Consider the following 17,595-nt stretch of genomic DNA (forward strand, 5'->3'; position numbering starts at 1 on the left):
CTTCTTGCGTTATTGTGTCCATATTTTTTATAAACAGGAGGGGAGATAGAACTCATCCCTGTCGTACTCCAGATATTACTCTGAACCAGTCTGTATTTCCTTCCTTCAGATTACAGAGCTTCTGCTGTTTGTATATAGAGCTCTGACATTATCTAACATTTGTCCTCTGACGCCATACTTCTCGAGTGTCTTCCAGAGTTTTGCATGGATTACTCTGTCAAAAGCCTTTTCCTGGTCTATAAAGACGATGGTGGATTCTTTGTTGTGTTCGATTGTTTTCTCGCCTATCTGTCGTATGCGAATACGGCATCCGTGCATCCTCTTCCCTTTCGGAATCCAAACTTTTGAGAGCCATTATGTGCAAAAATGTGTTCACTATAACAGTAATTTCTTGTAACAAGTTTTTTGGGGGGATTTACAGTTTACAGCATACGTAAAAAATAAAACAGTGTTCTTTTACTTTCCCTCCCGTCTCACACTTAGTTACTTGTTCTAAGTGTCAATTTTCCACTATAATGATGCTCTGAACATGAATATTTACTTCATTTCCATTGCAAATTAATAGTTTTAAAAATATTTAAAACGGTTTTTAATCAAAGAAGAACTCCATCTAGGCCTATCACACTAAGCCGAACTGTGTAGTAATTTCTGCGCTTTGGACTAATCTGGGGGTTTTAGGCAGGGGGCATGCCCCCCCCCCCCCCCCCCCCCCCTCCGAAGTAAAACCAAAAAAAATCAAGGGGGTTAGGGGGACGCCCCCCGTTTTATCCCACAATTTGATGTTTTGTAAGTTAGGTTTGAAATTTTCTTGAAAATTATTGATTTGTGACAGTTTTAGTGGCTGTATGATCTGCATTAAAAAAAATTGCAGTTTGACCCCAAAGTAGTGCATCTGTGTGAGGGAGTGAAAGTAAAATTTACCCCTAAAACATAAAAGTTGACATATTTTCCTCAACACCACACATTAATGTCCGCCTTTGAAACACGATTAAGACACGGGGTGAGTAATAATCACTATCAATTACAGTGGGTGTTAGGCGTGCATCTTAGGGGTAGATGTTACTCCATCCATGTGAGCCCTGAGCTATGGAGATGGTCAGGGTGGTGTGAGTGTGAAATCCTATCAGTGCCTGCGAAAGTGCTTGAGTGGCGCTCCAGCCTGAAAACTTTCCTGGGTCATTTGACTAGAAATGTGAAATTAATTTGGCCAGTATCTGTTGTTTGATTGTTCAGCCAGCTGATAAAAAAGTTCTTCAAATTGTTGTTACCTGCTCGAGAGGAGGGAAATGGCATTGGTTGATTGTGTTTTATTATTACACTGATGGCAAAAAGGGCTAATGGTGGAAATAAAAAAAAAAGAGATGTTTGAATCATTTGTTTTTTTAGAAAGTCATGGTCCTAAGTCCTATGAGATGCAAGCACCTTGTGGCAATGGATAAGTAAGAGTAATTTGTATGATATTACCAGAGAGGCTAGGATATCACGAGAGGTGTGAAGTTTTGACAACTTCTTGTCGACTGGATGAACGACCCTTGATCTCTCCGGCTGGGCCTTTTGAACCTTCTTCCATCTTCCCGTAAGTTCCCCTGTCTAAGATAGAATTTTTTTTTTCTGGCTCTCTTTCGATTCGGTATTTGACAGGTGTGACGGTTATATTACCTGAAACAAAAATACAAAAAAACAGATGCCAGACAGCTGAAAGCCCATACATAGTTTACAGAAATAATTTTATACTCAAATAATTCATGTTCAGTGGTTTGGTTCTCACTTATTTCTAAAATAATAATTTTTTTTCAATAATAGCCTCAATAATAACAATGGACACAAACGCCTTGAATAGGCCATTATTATTATTGTCAAAGGGGCGATATTAACATGTTCATGTCATTATTATTATTGTCAAAGGGGCGATATTAACATGTTCATGTGCACAGTAGAATTGTAAATGGGCCGGGCCGATTTATCAATGTCATGCTCATACTGTGCCGGAACAACATAGGGAGAACTGGTGAACTGCTATTTCCGGGGTGCCTTGATATTCGAAGCAGACTTTGTGCTGTTAATGCTAGAGAAGTGAGCAGAGTAAGCCTGATTCCCCATTTGGACTTTTCTGTTGACATCCACCCTTGGCCTTCATTTGACCTAATGCAGTTGCGAGCGCCGTAAAACCTTACGAAGGCTAAGACACTAGCCACCTCTGCATGTCTGCATATTACAATAAATTATTATTAGAGCCGGGCGAGTTTTGTACTTTCTGAAACCTGGGATCTTCTTGTTTTATTATGCACTTTAAATGTTTCAATGTATATCTTTTCTAGCAACTGTAATATTTATTGCATTACGAAGAAGAGTAAGAACTGAGAAAAATGTGTTCAAAGTTACACCATTTACTTCTTTTTAATATCTGAATGCAAATGGAAGGTAAATTGAGAAAACTATTTTAAAGTGTTTTTTTACGAGAAAAAGCTCTTGAATTGTATTCTAAAATAGTAGGGAATTCCCTCAAAATCAATCTGAATTGACTTCACCTACAAATTTTGCTAATATCTTGGTTTTAGGTTTAGCGAAAAGTTCCCAATTTTAGCTGACCAGATATAATGTGTGTGTGTGAACATAAGCGCGTTTGGAATAGAACGTACGTAATTTTTAACTTTAAGATAGAGTGTTTATATGCATGTGTCAGTGTGCGATATCTTGATCGACAACAACATCGATGTGCAGCACATACGCCTGTGGGTGTGAGAGAAAGATCTCAAGGAGGGGGAGAAATAGAGGGTCTGGGGAACAGGAAATTATAAAATATTCTTTAGACAGCACTGGTAGTTTATAGACTGCCGCTTAGATTTGGACCTTGAACTCCCCTGTATGATTGAATTTTAAGTAAAAGTAACAGCAGCAATGAGAGGGCCCTTCTGGGCATGTAAGACTGTGTGGCTGTCCATGTTTGAGAAATTTAAAGTCATTATTGTTCTTATCCAATGCTTATTTAGTGTTAAATATTAAGTGTGTGCCTATTCTGAGCCTGCTACCTGAACTACCCATTTTTGTATGAGATCTGTTGAAGGCTTTTATCTAATAAGACATCTTTTTCTTTTCTCTATAGGTCATTTCATGACTATGGATTGGAAAGCAAGCATTCGCCAGTTCTGACTTGAAAACGGAAAGTTACATATATAGACCAACAGGAAAAAGCACAGCTATAGAATTAATGTTAGAAGTAGTCTTAATTGGAGAAAAACATGGAAGTTTATGATGACTTTGAGACTCAAGTCATTTCTGTAGAAGAATCGTCAGACAGTGAGTTATTGGTTGTATCTGAAAATGACAATCTTGTCATCTCTGAAACTAGTGAAATTTCAAGTGATGACAATCTTGAAAACCCCACAAAAGAAATAATTACAGGAGATGGTCTTCCCAGGAAATATGAAGATGTTTTGAGTTTGAGAGATCCTTGTGGGAAAACTGAAAATGACACACCTAAAGGTGAGAGCGACAGTGGTGATTCAGAGAGTATCCTGTCTCAGCATCCTTCAGGAAGTTCTTGGAAGAAGTCAAACAATGAGAAAGGGAACAAGGGTTTGCTCACAGAAAGTGTTTTTGATGACAGTGATTCTGACTGCGAGAATTCTCAAAGTATTTTTTCCTGTCAATCCTGGACACAGGCTAAGGATACTCAATCGCATAAACCTGCTAGAAAAAGCAGTTCTGCTATGGACATCCTTGATTCTATGAAAAAGCGGAAAGGTGATGTTTCAGAGTTGATAAAGAGGGCAAAAAGTAGAAGAACTGAAAAGGAACATGTTGAAGTTATTGATGTTGAGTACCTTGCTTCAAACAGAACTCTGGCTCTCAACGATGACCACGATAAACTCTCGGGAACGGAAGATGAGGCGCTTGTTGTGGAAGAGATGGAGACAAATGACAATAATAATTGTAGTAATGATATTGTTAGTGAGAGTACGCTAGAGTACCCACTTGATGGAAATTTGTCAGATTGTATTCCTGTGTCAGATGAGGAAAAATCCATCCCTCTGTTGTCGTCAGATTCTACCATCTTGTATGGTGAGACTGCAGACTTTTTGCCGAAGGCGAATAACGCTGTTGTAGGATTGTCTGGGAATGAATCAGTTGTAAAAAGTAGTGTGCAATCAAGTGAGTCGTGCTCGACATTTGATTACAACCCTCTAGGCTTGGCAAAACTGATTAATAAAGAAAGTGAGATACCAAGCCTCTCTCAAGAAGTGTCTTTTCAGGGCATTCCTGTAAAGGGCTACTGCATGATAGAATCAGGCGAGGGCAGTTCAAGAAGTTCAAGTTCCTTTCGCTCCATGCCATCTCTTGAAAAAATTACGTCATTTGAAGACAAGGTAACAAGTCCTGGAGGTCATAAAAGCCTAGCTGATGGTTCTTTGAATAACGAGCGGTCCATGTCCCCACCTGTCTTGTCTCAATATGGTTCAGGAAAAGGATCACAGGTTTTATGTCTGCGGAAAGGCTCTTTGTCTCCTCCACAGTTGTCACAGTGTCTGTCGTCAAGTGCACATGTTTCTCTCACTAATGACAAATCAGAGGCAACGTCAAATGCATTATCACGTAAAGAAACGGGGAAACTTTCTTTGAAGAAAGGGAACTCGGATCAAGGATCATATTGTTCACCAATGTTCACCCAAGACACTGGGTCTGAGGGAGAAGTCAGAGATAATGTTGACAATGCAATTGTTATGCTAGGAGACTCGGAGTCGGGAGATGGTGCGAAGCTGTGCAGTGAAGAAAAGCACTTAGGAGAGTCGTTTGTCCCTGACAGTCCTCAAAGAACATCCACTCCCTGTGACCCTTTCAAAAGGGGTATCACGGCCAGGCCATCGAAAGACCCTAATGAAACTTCTTCCACAGTTTCCCCTATAATACCGCAAAAGTTACAAGTCAGTGACCTGGAAGAAAGTGACAGCAGGGTCAATTTTGACAGTGCCAGGGATGTTGAAAGCGACACAGACTCATTGCCAGACTTGAATTTCTCCGTTGAAGTTCATCTGAGCAAAAACCACCAGAATGCTCCGGCAGTTGTGAAAGCAGAAACGGAACAAGAGTTAAATATTGACACAGAGGTCAGTTATTCCGTGGTGGACGATATGGTGTACATTTTCGATTCGGATGACGAAGAATTTTTCTACAGCCAGTCGATGGTGGATTCCACTCACGAGGATGCGGAGGAGGGACAAGAGGAGGAGGACAAGGGGGACTCTCCCTGGTGGGAGGACGGGGACAACGATTACCTCTGTGAGCTGTCCGGAGAAGTTGAGCAAGAGAAAGGAAAAGGCTCAGCTGAGGGTAACCCTGCTGACAGGGATGGTGTCTCAGTGGACTCAGATGATGGTGACCGGCTGTTGCAGTCTACTGGGGAGCCAAAAGAATACGAGCTGGTCTCTCTTCCTCTCGATAGGCCGTTGTCCAGCGGGGTTTTTGATAAAATTCTCTATCCAGGTGGCAAGGATGAGGGTTCCAGTTTGCCCACCAGGGTGTCCCAGTACGGAACGGAAACTGCAGCAGAGGCTGAGGTTCCAGCGGAGTGTAACGGTGAAGACCTGGGTCCCACCGCCCAATACAATGCTCAGACTTTAGTGACAGATGATTTTTACGGTGCTTTTGGTGCTTTTACTCAGGCGGACAAGGAGATGGATGAGAGCGAGTTTCTTTGTCACTCCCAGTTGGATTATTGTGATTATTCGTCGGATGATGACATACTAACAATGTCGGTGGATGACGAAGGAGAAAAGTCACCCCAGGCCCCTGATGAAAATGTGGCAGCAGCCTATCATGGTCCTACTCAGGTTGATAAAATAATCGATGACTTTCATGGTGCTACACAGGTTGATAACATGAACGATGACTTTCATGGTCCAACTCAGGTCGATAAAAGTAAAAGTAATGATGCTTATGGTGGTTCTACTCAAATTGATACAATGGATGACGCCTACCATAGCAGAACTGAATCTGGAAATGTGAATTATGGCTATTTTGGTCCGATTCGGACAGATAAGATGAGCAGCGGCTGTCATGGTGGGACTCGAGTTGGTGGGGTGGACATGGACAAGGGCTATCTTGGCCCTACGCAAGTTGATAAGGTGGACGATGCTTATCTGGGCCCAACTCAAGTTGATGTAGTAGATGATGATGCCTTTACTGCCCAGACTCAGTACGATGTGGTCGATGATGCCTTTGGTGGCCAGACTCAGTGTGATTTGGTAAGTGATGACGCTGATTGTGAAATGAGCACTCGGGTGAAAGAAAGTGAAGTGGTGCCTGGGGCTAGCGCTCAGTTAGACCCTGCATATGAGATAGATACAGACATTGATGATGACGATATAAACAATATTGAGAGTGGCGTAGATGACTCGGCCTATGACCTTTCTACTCAAATTGATGGCCTTGAAGTTGGTGATGAAGTAGGTGCTGGCCAGACAGCAAACTCCAAGTGTGGTTCCCCTACTAGGTCTCATGCTGAAAATGTCTCTGATCCTGCGTATGAAGTCAGCACTCAGCAAGATGAACCTCCTGTTCAGCTCTCGCCCAGTGGCAAAAGTAGTGGTATGGTTCGTCCTAAATTTTCCTGGACTCTTTCCAGTAAGAAGAAAGACAAGAACAAAACTGGTGTAGGAAGAGAAGTTCTGACTAGTGAAAAGAACGTGCTCGGCGATGTGATCAGTTCTGACAGAGCTGACATATCTGATGCTGACGGCAGTGCCAGTGACATTGATGAGTACATGATGGCCACTCAAGTAGACCCAGAAGACACGACCGCCCTTGAACACGACCAGAAAGAGAGCAAGAACCAGTTGGGTTCTGGAGAAAATGACGAGGACGCCCGGTGTGACGGTGACTCGGATGGAAGACAAAGCAAGAGTGTGTCGTTGTCGTCTAACCCAGCAGAAATTTTGTCTTTACGAAGCCAGGTAGTAGCTGCTGATCAATCCAGTGATGAGGATTTGCTGACAGATTTCTTTACCCAACAGACTTTGTCCATGGAGGATCAGCACGATGACATATCCTCTGACGAGGGTCATGAGAGTGCTCTAGAAGATGAGGGAGTTATTATTCTTTCAGATGCCTCTAATGCTCCAGTTGAGAATGTGAATTCTAAAATTTCTGTGAAATCTGTATTAGTTCCGAGGGATGTCCAGAAGACTGCAAAAGGGACAGTCCAAGACGAAACCGGCAAAGGTAAAATTTCATCGCCTCTTTGTTCAGATCGAGTTAGTCTTTCTGACGAGGGCACACAAGAGTATGACTATCAAGCCGAGCTCGGTAAGCAGGATTCTCCACAGGAAGCTCTGGCGGGCACTGGGGAAATGTTCAGTAAAACGCATCTGAAGGAGTATAGAGCTTCAGGAAAGCACACAGAGCATGCTGCTTCTTATTTAAGAAGGCCTGTTGATCTGCAAGAAAAGACGAGTGAGGAAAATGTACAGGATAAAGGCGTAGAAGTTCAAACCTCCAGATCAAACAAGAGTCTACGGAAAAAAAGTAAGTCTTCTAAACATTTATCAGACATTTGCAGAAAAGATGTGGTGAGTGCGGCAGGAAAGAATATGGCTTGCCTCAAGGTGGTTGAGGGAGGAAGAACTGATGTAACGCATCGCCCTGATGTTCAGAAGAATGTAGATTTAGATGTGAGAAGCCTGAAGAAAAGTGCAGAGAAAGAGGGTGGGTCTACAAAGCGGGTCTGTGAAACAGAGTTGCAGAGTGTCTCCAAAAAACAGAAAGTTGAACAGGTGCATGAAAGCGGGAGTGCGTGGCTGTCAAAAAAGAAGCCACAGGAAGCAAGTACCCGCAAAAGCTCGGGGCAAGAAACAGCCTCGAAAGGCAAACAGAAAGATCAGAGAAGCTTTACTAAGAAGACTGCATCGTCTTCAAAAAGTACAAAAACAAAAGCTGGAGTAAGACTTACACCTGACCTTTCTTCAGGTATAGCAGCAGCTAAGAGATTGTTACAAGAGAGACAGAAAGCATCTGACAACTCAGCCAAAGACTGGCGAACACACGCCTCCCGAGAGGAGCCTGGACAAAGTGACTTATGTGACGTTGAAATGCCTTCTACTCAAGACAGGATGGCATTTGGCCTGCCCATTCTGGAACAAGACTTGCCGGTAGACAAGAAGAGGTTGGAAAGAAAGTCTTCGGGCAAAAGCAGCTCCCAGTCTGAATCGGCAAAGAAGCACCAACAACGTAAATCCCCAGATTTACCTGAGGCTGGTGTTTCTTCCCTCAAGTCCAGTTCTAAGAGCAGCAAAGATCCTCTCGCAGCGAGGCAAAAGACAGCTGGAGTGTGTCTCCCTCACAGAGCCGCAGAGCTCCCAACTCCGTCCAGTGAGAGGACCACGCCACCAGTTCCACTGGCCTCGACATCTCCTGAGGAAACTGCTGCCTCAGAAAATAGGAGCTCCACTTCCAATGCCCATGTAAAAAGTAGCGCTCGAACAATATTTATTTCACCACCACCACAATCATCATCATCATCAACATCATCATCATCATCATCATCATCATCATCATCATCATCATCATCAAGACCATCATCATCGCCATCATCATCCTCATCATCACCACCAGTCGTGGTGACATCCTCGGAGTGTTCAGCTACTGCGTCTGTTTCAACCTGGAGCACAGTTCAAACATCGGCGGTGGCTCTCTCCTCCTCCTCCTCCACACCCTCGACGTCCCCACGGACGCAAACAGCAGTTCCAACCGTTTCACCATTGGTGCCATTCTCCTCTCCAAAGCCACTGCGGCTGCCCACGAAAGACCTCCCAACCCCAACACGGAAAACCACGTTCAGGGAACCAGAGAATGCTCAGCCAGTAGCATCAGCAGCCACAACGGCTGCGGCCCCTCCCAACAGTGTCATAGTGATCTCTCCTGACGCCCCAAAGAGGAAAGGCATTTTGAAAGACCGGAACGTGAATACCTGCGAGGGATTTAGCAGGGGCCACCGGGGACGTGTGAATTTTGACACCTCCAGAAACCAGACGATTGAAGTGAGGCGTGTGGTCAACCCCGCTGGGCAGGTGGCTAGGACCCAGCCACCTGTTCGACTGGCGCAAACAGAGTGTCTGACAGAGGCCAAGTTTTTCTCTTCATTCCTCTTCTGGAATACCGCCTGGCTTGCTGAACATGGTGAGTTCTGAATTTTTGGGGAATATTTTCCAACCCAGAGCAGTTTTTTTCAACCCATGAAACTACGGTCATACACTATGTGTATCATACGTAAGATGTCCACCTGTCTAAGACGGCCTCTTTTCTCCTCAACAATGGGTAGCCACTTTAGACAATCTCGACTATATATATGAGGGGGTGAGGGGACATTTGGAAAAAATGGAGATTTTTTGCTTATAAATGCACATTGTGCAGGCTATCAGATGCACAAAGTGTTTTCGACCAAAACTCAACACATATTTCATTAAGGCCACCAAAAAATCTTTTTACGCATGTTCGTGTGTATAGCAGCATTAAAAAAAGCCTATTTTCTCTAAAGTGCTAAAATGGATGTAGCGGGTTTGCATCTTGGCCCCTCATAATTATTATATTGTCTTTCAAATACCACTACATGTACCATAGTTTTGAGAAAATTGCAACTGAAAATTTAGGCTTTTTTCTAATTTCAGATATAAATATGATCACTCTCTTTCACTCTTCTTGTTTTTTAATGATATAATATAATGTGTAACGTTAATCTAATGTTTTGTTTTTTTCTCTGTTCTTTTAATAGATAAAATACAAAGAGACGGCGTGACCAAGAGCTACCCATCACTTCTGCGGTCCTCGGATAAGAAAGTGTGCCAGCTTCGGCTGTATTATGAAAGCATGAAGGAGTACCAAGAGGTCACCTCAAATCTTCAGCTTTACGAGATTTGGGACATGGTAGCTAGATTTTTTTTTTTTGGTCGCTTGTTTTGTATATTTTGCCCCTTCCTAAAACTTCTTTTTGTGCTATATCTTTTTTATTATGTTTTGCCCATTACATGTTGTTTTTTGCAATATAATTTGTTTTTGTATTTTTTGCTTATTATTTGAAATTTGTTTTTGCGTTATGTCATTAGAAATTTTGGTCTCCCCCCCCCCCCCCCCTTTTTTTTTTTTTTTTTTTTTTTTTTTTTTTTTTTTTTTTTTTTGTGTTTTTGTTTAAAAATTTTTTGCCCCCCCCCCCCCCCCGTTTCATTAACTTCGTGTATTTCAGATGTCTTGACAAAACTGCCGTTTTGAATGATTGATTCATATTCTTACTATGTCCAGACCTGAGTAGGTTATGGTTGTTAATTACGGTACCAGTCTTTGTTACATATCAGCCTAAGAACTGGCATTATATTTTCCAGGCCTTTATTTTTCTTCTTAGTACTTTGTAATTCACTCAGATCTTCAGTCCGCGCGCTCATATGACCTTATGCAGTTACGAGCGCCGTAAAACACTTACCAATAAAACCCCCCCAAAAAACCCTTCAGTTGTCAGTATGAGTAAAAAGAAGCAGATGCACCCAATAATGGTCGTATATTAGTGCAGGAACTAAAGCAAGCTAGGTAAACCGAAACATCCCACACCAGGGAAATGCCACTGACTGAAGTTGTCTTTAGGTCATTCCCAAAGGGGGGAATATTAACAAGTTCTTATGCACAGTAGAATTGTAAATGGGCTGATTTATCAATGTCATGCTCATACTGTGCTGAAACAACACAGGGGGCACTGCTGCTTTTTCTTTCCTCATCCTTATTATTGTCATTTTTTCCCCTACTTCTTTTGTATGTTTGTCACTCTCTTGTGAACTGCTATATCTGGGGTGCCTTGATAGTTGAAGTAGACTTTGTGTTGCTGAGGCTAGCGAGAGGTGAGCAGAGTAAGCCTGATTCCCCGTTAGGACTTCTCTGTTGACATCCACCCCTTGGCACTCCTATGACTGTATACGGTTGCGAGTTCTGTAAAACCTTACTAAAATCAAACAAACACCCTTTTGTTCTCATATGACCTCATGCAGTTGTGAGCGCTGTAAAAACTTACTTTAACAACCAAAAACACTGGTATGCAGAGAATCAAAAGTGGGTGGTTGGCGGGTGCTCTAGTGTGGTTTGCTCCTTCTTTCCTATCAAACATCTATCATCCTTATCTCCCCTCCTTCTATTTTGTGTTTGTTACTCTCTTGTAACACCTCTAATCTTCGGCACTTACATGACTTTATTGTGTCGCGATTGCCGTAAAACTCTTCTTACTAAAACAAAGAGAATCAAAACCATGTTTTCGTCCCTCCAGGTGTACCAGGACTGGGTGAAAGTGTCGAGGCCTCCGGAGTTGTCAGTGCAGATGGGGCCAGAGATCTCCAACAGTGAGGCGTTCAAGAGACAAGGTTTACTGTCTCTGGTGGTGTCAGGTTGGTTGCTGCTGTTGTAGGCACTGCATTTTTGTTTTGTTCCTTTAAAAAAATTATTTTTGGTTACATTTTTTTTTGTAAGTGCAGAATGTTTTTCAGAGATGATTGGATGGATTACAATTTTTAAAAATACCGGTCTTGATTTGAGGTGTTTGGTGCTCTCTGTGAGTTGTGAGGGAAATGTACGAAACTGGGTCTTTTTTCGTTGGTGTTGTTTTTTGTTTTTTAAAAAGTGTTTTACGATGCTCGCAACTGCATAAGGTCATATGAGCGCGTGGGGCTTATTAAACATTTTCAGTTGGTAGGAATTTTTGAATTTTGCCCAGGTGGCGGCCGAAGCCTACTCTTATTGATTTTGGACCACCATGGGATCTATAATGTGCGCAACTTGCACTGGGGACCTCCAAGATTTTTCGCCCTTATCCGAGAAGGCTAGGTGCTGATCTTACGTACCATAAGATCAGGGTGTGGCTGAAAGACAGCAGTAAGGAGCCAAGGAGTAGCTGTAGAAAGGCTGCAGAAAGAGTCAGGAGCCCAGAGGAGGGGGCAAAGGTGGTGAGGGGGTGGGGGGCAGAAAGTGGAGGCGAAAGCAGACAACAGAACATTGTTAGAGAGCCGCGGAAAGGAGGTGAAAGGAGAAAATTTTAGAGGAAAATTATCAGTCGCCATCCGGATTTGAATCCGGGACCATTGAATGAGAGGCGAGTACCTTCACCTCTAGGCCACGAGAGCCCCCGTAGGCACTGTCTGGGGGTCCACGGGTGGTTATGTTTGTATTGTATTTATCAGAGGTGCCGATTTTCCGGATAGTAATAACAATAATAGATAGCATTTGAAGGCAAATCCCCGCTCAACAGCAAGCTCTCTGCGCTTCAGAATCTATACTATTACCCCAGCAGACCTGAGAGCATTCTGAAAAAGCCTCGACTTCCTGGGAAGCATACAGTGCAAGCGGCCATTAATAGATGCTAAAACACTAACATACTGTCAAGATCTTTCGCTGTCTATGGCCGGGTACCCCTTCCCACCTTGGTGAAGTGAGGAAAATTAGTGTAAAGTGCCTTTCCAAAGGACACAGCGTCGGGCCCACGGCTCGAACCCCCGAACCTGCAACCTCATGATTATGACTTCGGTAGCCTAAACATGACGCCACTCAGGATACACCCGGAAGCCTAGATTTTTTACATTTTTGGGATTTTGTACAATTTTGGCCGAGACAGGCAGAGCAGAAACAGTCAGCTGATGACGTGCAGTTAAAAAAAAAATCAAATCAAATCACTCTTTTCCATCTTCACAGATCTTTGCATTCTGGTTTAAAAGTTGGATAACCAAAAGAATCTAAAAGCCCATTCATGAAGGTCACCTCAAACTATTTACAGCACACACCTAAAACATTAAGTAGTCAACATATTTTCATCTACACCACACTTTCGAACATAATATGGCTAAAAAAAACACAGCCCAACAAACGTAGCATTCGTGTCAACTGAGTTTTGGTGTTTATTTTAAGCAAATAAGTAAAATATGAGATAAAAAACTGGAAAATAATATTTGCTGTGAACTAGCATGTACTAGTTTTCCTTGTGCAAAGAGCTGAATGTGGGTTGTTGGCGGGTGCTCTTGTGTGGTTTGTTCCTTCTTTCCTACCAAACATAGGCTATCGTCCTTATCTCCCCCTCTTCTTTTTTATGCTTGTTACTCTCTTGTAACACCTCTAATCTGCTGGTGCTCATAATTATGACCTCCTGCAGTTGCGAACGCCGTAAAACCTCTATTAAAACTAAAAAGAGCTGAATGACGACAGCATGTACTTTTCTCACAGGTGTGGTCAAGAGTTCTGACCGGTCACACATCCCTCGCGTGGCCGACCTGGTCATCCTTGACCTGTTGGGCACTGCCAAGTCATCAGGGGCGAGGCAACTGGGGTGGTGCACGCAGTTTGCCTTTGTGAAAAGTGTGGACTCGCGTCCTGTCGGTCAACGCAGAGAAGCTTTACAAAAGTGCAAACTGTTGGGTAAGGTTGGTTTGCTTCTTGTTTTCTGATGATTCATTTCTGTGTTGTTGTTGTTGTTTTTTTTTTGTTTTCTTTTCTTTTAAATCCTGAGCTCATACGACCTTATGCAGTTGCGAGCGCCGTAAAACCCTCTACTATAATTTTTTTTTTAAAATCCTGAATTAATGCTGACTAACAATTTTCAATAAACATCAAGAGGCTAGCCCAGGATAGAGAAAGGTGGAAGGTGTTTGTCCGTGGCCTATACCCTGGTGCAGGGTGAGAAAGGCGATGATGATGAACAATTTTCTGTTGATGTTTGTTGAATTCCCATGTGAGGATGATTTTTGTTTGGAGTATCTCCATCTTTCTGAGGAGATGTTTCCCCTACAGAATGGGTCCGCCTTGCCAGGCAGTATGTTTGGTAGACAGGTTGGAGGGAGGGAGGGAGGAGGAAGAAAGACAGAGAGAGAGAGAGAGAGAGGTGTTTGTGTGATCATATGTATGTGAGGGAGAGAGAGGAAAAGGGGAGGGGGTTCTTAACATTTTGCCATCACAAGGCTCATATAGTAAAAACCCTTGCCTTCAAAGGCAAAAGCATTTTGGGGAAAATCCAAAGAAACTGGGCGGTAAACATTGCCAATCGGCGAGATGTGACCACTCTCCCATGACACCTAAATGATTCACAAGTTGACAGTGCCATAAACCTGACTCAAATGACAATGGGCTCTTTTTACCGTAGACTAGATCCTCTGTGACATTTTCAGTACTTTTGTGCGTGTTGTGGTAATTGACCGTTGGCTGATTTAGATGAATTTGCTTTTTCGACAGCTCCCCAAGTGTGGAATTCTCTCCCACTGCTTTTAAGAGAAGCGCCTACTTTGGCCGAGTTTTATCTAGTTTAAACATACATTTATTTAAATCCCATTTCATTAGTTTGATTCTGCTTCCAACAAGAAGTATGATCAGTGACTACAGTGATAGTCTGTTTGTGTATATATGTGTTTTTAGTCGGATTATGGGTTCCATATATGCATTTGAAAGGATTGTTGTTCGTTGAATGGGCCATTATGCATGCAACGTTGATTAAAATCATATTTTATTGTGAAGCACCTTGAGCCTCCAGGGAGTGGGTGCTATAGAAGTGATCATTATTATTAATATTATTATTATTATTATTATTATTATTATTATTATTATTATCATTATTATTATTATTATTTTTACAATTATCATTATTGTTATTATTGTTATTATTATTATTATTATTATTATTGTTATTACAATTATTATTATTATTATTATCATATTTACAATGATCATTATTATTATTATTATTATTATTATTATTATTAATACAATTATCGTTATTATTATTTTTATTTTTATTACTATTATTGTAAATAAATGATAACGGTGGAACTGAGGCAGATGTAAAAGCAAGAACCACCAAGGCAAGGTCAGCTTTCAATCAATTATCAAAAGTCTGGAAAGCAAGCAACATCTCACTGCGCACCAAGATTCGACTCTTTAATTCCAATGTCAAGTTTGTGCTCCTCTACGGCTGCAAAACTTGGAAGACAACAAAGACAGTGCTGAATAAAGTCCAGACTTTCATCATCAGATGTATGAGGAGTATTCTAAGAATTAAGTGGCAGGATAGAAAAAGAAATGAAGAGCTGTGGGAAAGGACAGGACAGAAGGATATAGAAGTAGAAATAGGACTAAGAAAGTGGCGTTGGGTGGGACACACCTTCAGAAAGCCCAGCGGAAACATCACAAGACAGTCACTGCAATGGAACCCACAGGGAGCACGAGGCAGGGGTAGGCCAGGGGAAACATGTAGGAGATATGTGGGAATTTTCATTTTCTGGTTTTCTGGGTGCTTTATTTTTATTCTTGGTTTCAGAGTCACTCCCAGAGTCCAGGAGTAGGGAGAGTCTGGTGTACACGCTGAAGCTCATAGTTCGATTCAGGAGTGTCCCGGTGGGCTCAGAACTCTGGCGTCTCAAAGTGAGTCCAGTAATTTTCTTAGCTCAGTGAGAGAGAGGGAGAAAGAAGGACAGGGAGGGAGAGAGAGAGAGAGAGAGAGAGAGAGAGAGAGAGAGAGAGAGAGAGAGAGAGAGAGAGAGAGAGAAGAAGGATGGGGGAGAAGAGGGAGCGAGAGGTTTGAGTGACTTAATGTATGTTTATATGATGTTTGTGTGTGAAGGAGAAAGAGAGTTTGTTTTTGTGACCTTGTGTGTGTGTGTGTGTGTTTATGTGCACGCATGTGGGTGAAGATGAATGTATGAGTGAGAGTCTGGCTCTAGCATTGCAGTCCAGCATGGTGCCCGCTAAGGAAAAGGGTGGGCCTCTGTATTCAGTAGATGCTTACCTGATCTTTGTTGTAAAATAACATTTCCCAAGGATATAAAAAAAACCCCAAACTAATAATGATACTTTCTTTTCTATAGTGCATGTCCATGCTCTACAGCATGTTCTATGCTATTTAAAACATGATGACCCCAGTAGAGACTAGAACGCTTGGAAACTTTCTAGGCTTTTCAGGAAGCATACAGTGCAAGGGTTGAAAAATGCTGGTCTCTTCTATTTGTGAAGTGTGCGGACAAAATGTGTCACTTGTCGCCATCCGCGAAGGGAGTTGTTGGCCAAAAATAGTCACATCAAATTTTTAGATTCTGAACCGAAGCCATTTTCTTAAAATTTAACATGTCTAGTCTTTATCATTTCGTATAATAAATTGTACAAAATCAATCTATAGGTCCGTATCTGTGTCCGTAGGGCTAAAATTTGAGAATTAACTCATTTGATCAGCATACATCACATTTTATTTCTTTTGACGAGCACCGGATTTCACCCATGATGCCTTGTTTAATTATGCAGCAAGTGCGGAAAACTCCTGGTCTTGAGGTTAAGGTGTTCACCTCTCATTCAATAGGTCCCGGGTTCGAATCTGGACCGAATAGTGATGGAAATTTTTCTTCTCTAAAATTGTCTCCTTTCACTTCCTTCCCTGCCCTCTAGCAATGTTCTGTCGTCTGCATTCGTCTCCGCATTCTGCCCCCACCCCTTCACCTCCTTTGCCCCCTCTCTGGGCTCCTGACTCTTTCTGCGGCCTTTTTACTGCTACTCCTTGGCTCCTTCTTACTGCTGTCTTTCAGCCACACCCCTGATCTTGGTCTAAAATCGGTAAGAGTAGGCTTCGGCTGCCACCCTAGCAAAATTCAAAATTTCCTACCAACTGAAAATGTTAAATGTGTCCTGCGTGCTCATATGACCTTATGCAGTTGCGAGCGCCGTAACACGCTTACCAAAAAAATACCCCCGAAACCAAAAAAAAATAAAATATATATAACATTTATATAGCGCATTTCCAAAAAAAGTAGCTCAATGCGCTTTACATTGGAATACCCGTTTTCAAAACCATTCTTACTACTTCCTTTCTTCTCATGCAATATATATTTATGCACACACACACACTCACAAACACAGACTATTTTCATCCAGACATAGACACAGAACAACTATAATTTAAAAAATAACGTTAAAAGCATAACGTTATGAAGGATAGGTCTGTAGGAACAGAAAATGCTTAAGATGTCTTTTCAAGCCATCAAGTGGTTTTATTTGTCTTAGTTCCATAGGTAATCTGTAAACCCCCTCCCCCCCCCCCCCCCCCCCCCCCCCCAAAAAAAAAAAAATTTTATGGAAATAACTTTTCCCGCCCCAAAAGGGGCCCCCCCCCCCCCCCCCCCCCCCCCCCCCCCCCAGAACCAAGAACTGATTACTGAAAACTCCCACCCTCCAGAGAGTGTCCTCACTGACCACGGTGTGGCGCCAGGCCCAGGCTCTGCTGGCCATGCCCTCCAGCCCCCTCGGCGACCAGCTGCTTCTGCCGGCGCTCAACAGCGTCTACTTTCCCTCCGAGTGGGCCGCCGCGGCTGTGGAGAGGATAGAGGTGCGATGTTTTTGTGGTCGTTGTTGTCGTTGTTGTTTTTATCAAAATAAAGCAGTTGTTTTAATCGATAAAGCAGTTGTGGAGAAGATGGAGGTGCCATGTTTTTGTGGTCGTTGTTGGCGTTGTTGTTTTTATGGAAATTATACAGCAGTTGTGGAAAAACTTAAGGTGCAATGTTTGTGTGGTCATTGTCTTCATTATTCTTACTATCGATAAAAGCAGTTCATTGT

General features: G+C 42.4%; 1 protein-coding gene across 4 annotated transcripts in view; it reads left to right on the top strand.

Moving 5' to 3' along the window:
• The window catches only part of LOC101847819 (serine-rich adhesin for platelets), a 48,390-nt gene that overhangs the window by 8,572 nt on the left and 22,223 nt on the right, over positions 1–17,595 (top strand). For 2 of the 4 annotated variants that reach the window (XM_005097618.3, XM_005097617.3), the window contains exons 2-7: positions 3,104–9,171; positions 9,764–9,915; positions 11,294–11,411; positions 13,234–13,425; positions 15,314–15,417; positions 17,216–17,365. In XM_005097618.3, coding sequence (XP_005097675.1) covers positions 3,240–9,171; positions 9,764–9,915; positions 11,294–11,411; positions 13,234–13,425; positions 15,314–15,417; positions 17,216–17,365 — 6,648 coding nt within the window. In that variant the 5' untranslated portion in view covers positions 3,104–3,239. Of the gene's footprint in view, positions 1–1,467; positions 1,577–3,103; positions 9,172–9,763; positions 9,916–11,293; positions 11,412–13,233; positions 13,426–15,313; positions 15,418–17,178; positions 17,366–17,595 lie in introns of all 4 variants that reach the window. The other 2 variants (XM_005097619.3, XM_005097620.3) reach the window with 2 other exon arrangements.

This window comes from Aplysia californica, unplaced genomic scaffold, assembly GCF_000002075.1.
Source record: "Aplysia californica isolate F4 #8 unplaced genomic scaffold, AplCal3.0 scaffold00159, whole genome shotgun sequence".
Lineage (NCBI taxonomy): Eukaryota > Metazoa > Mollusca > Gastropoda > Aplysiida > Aplysiidae > Aplysia > Aplysia californica.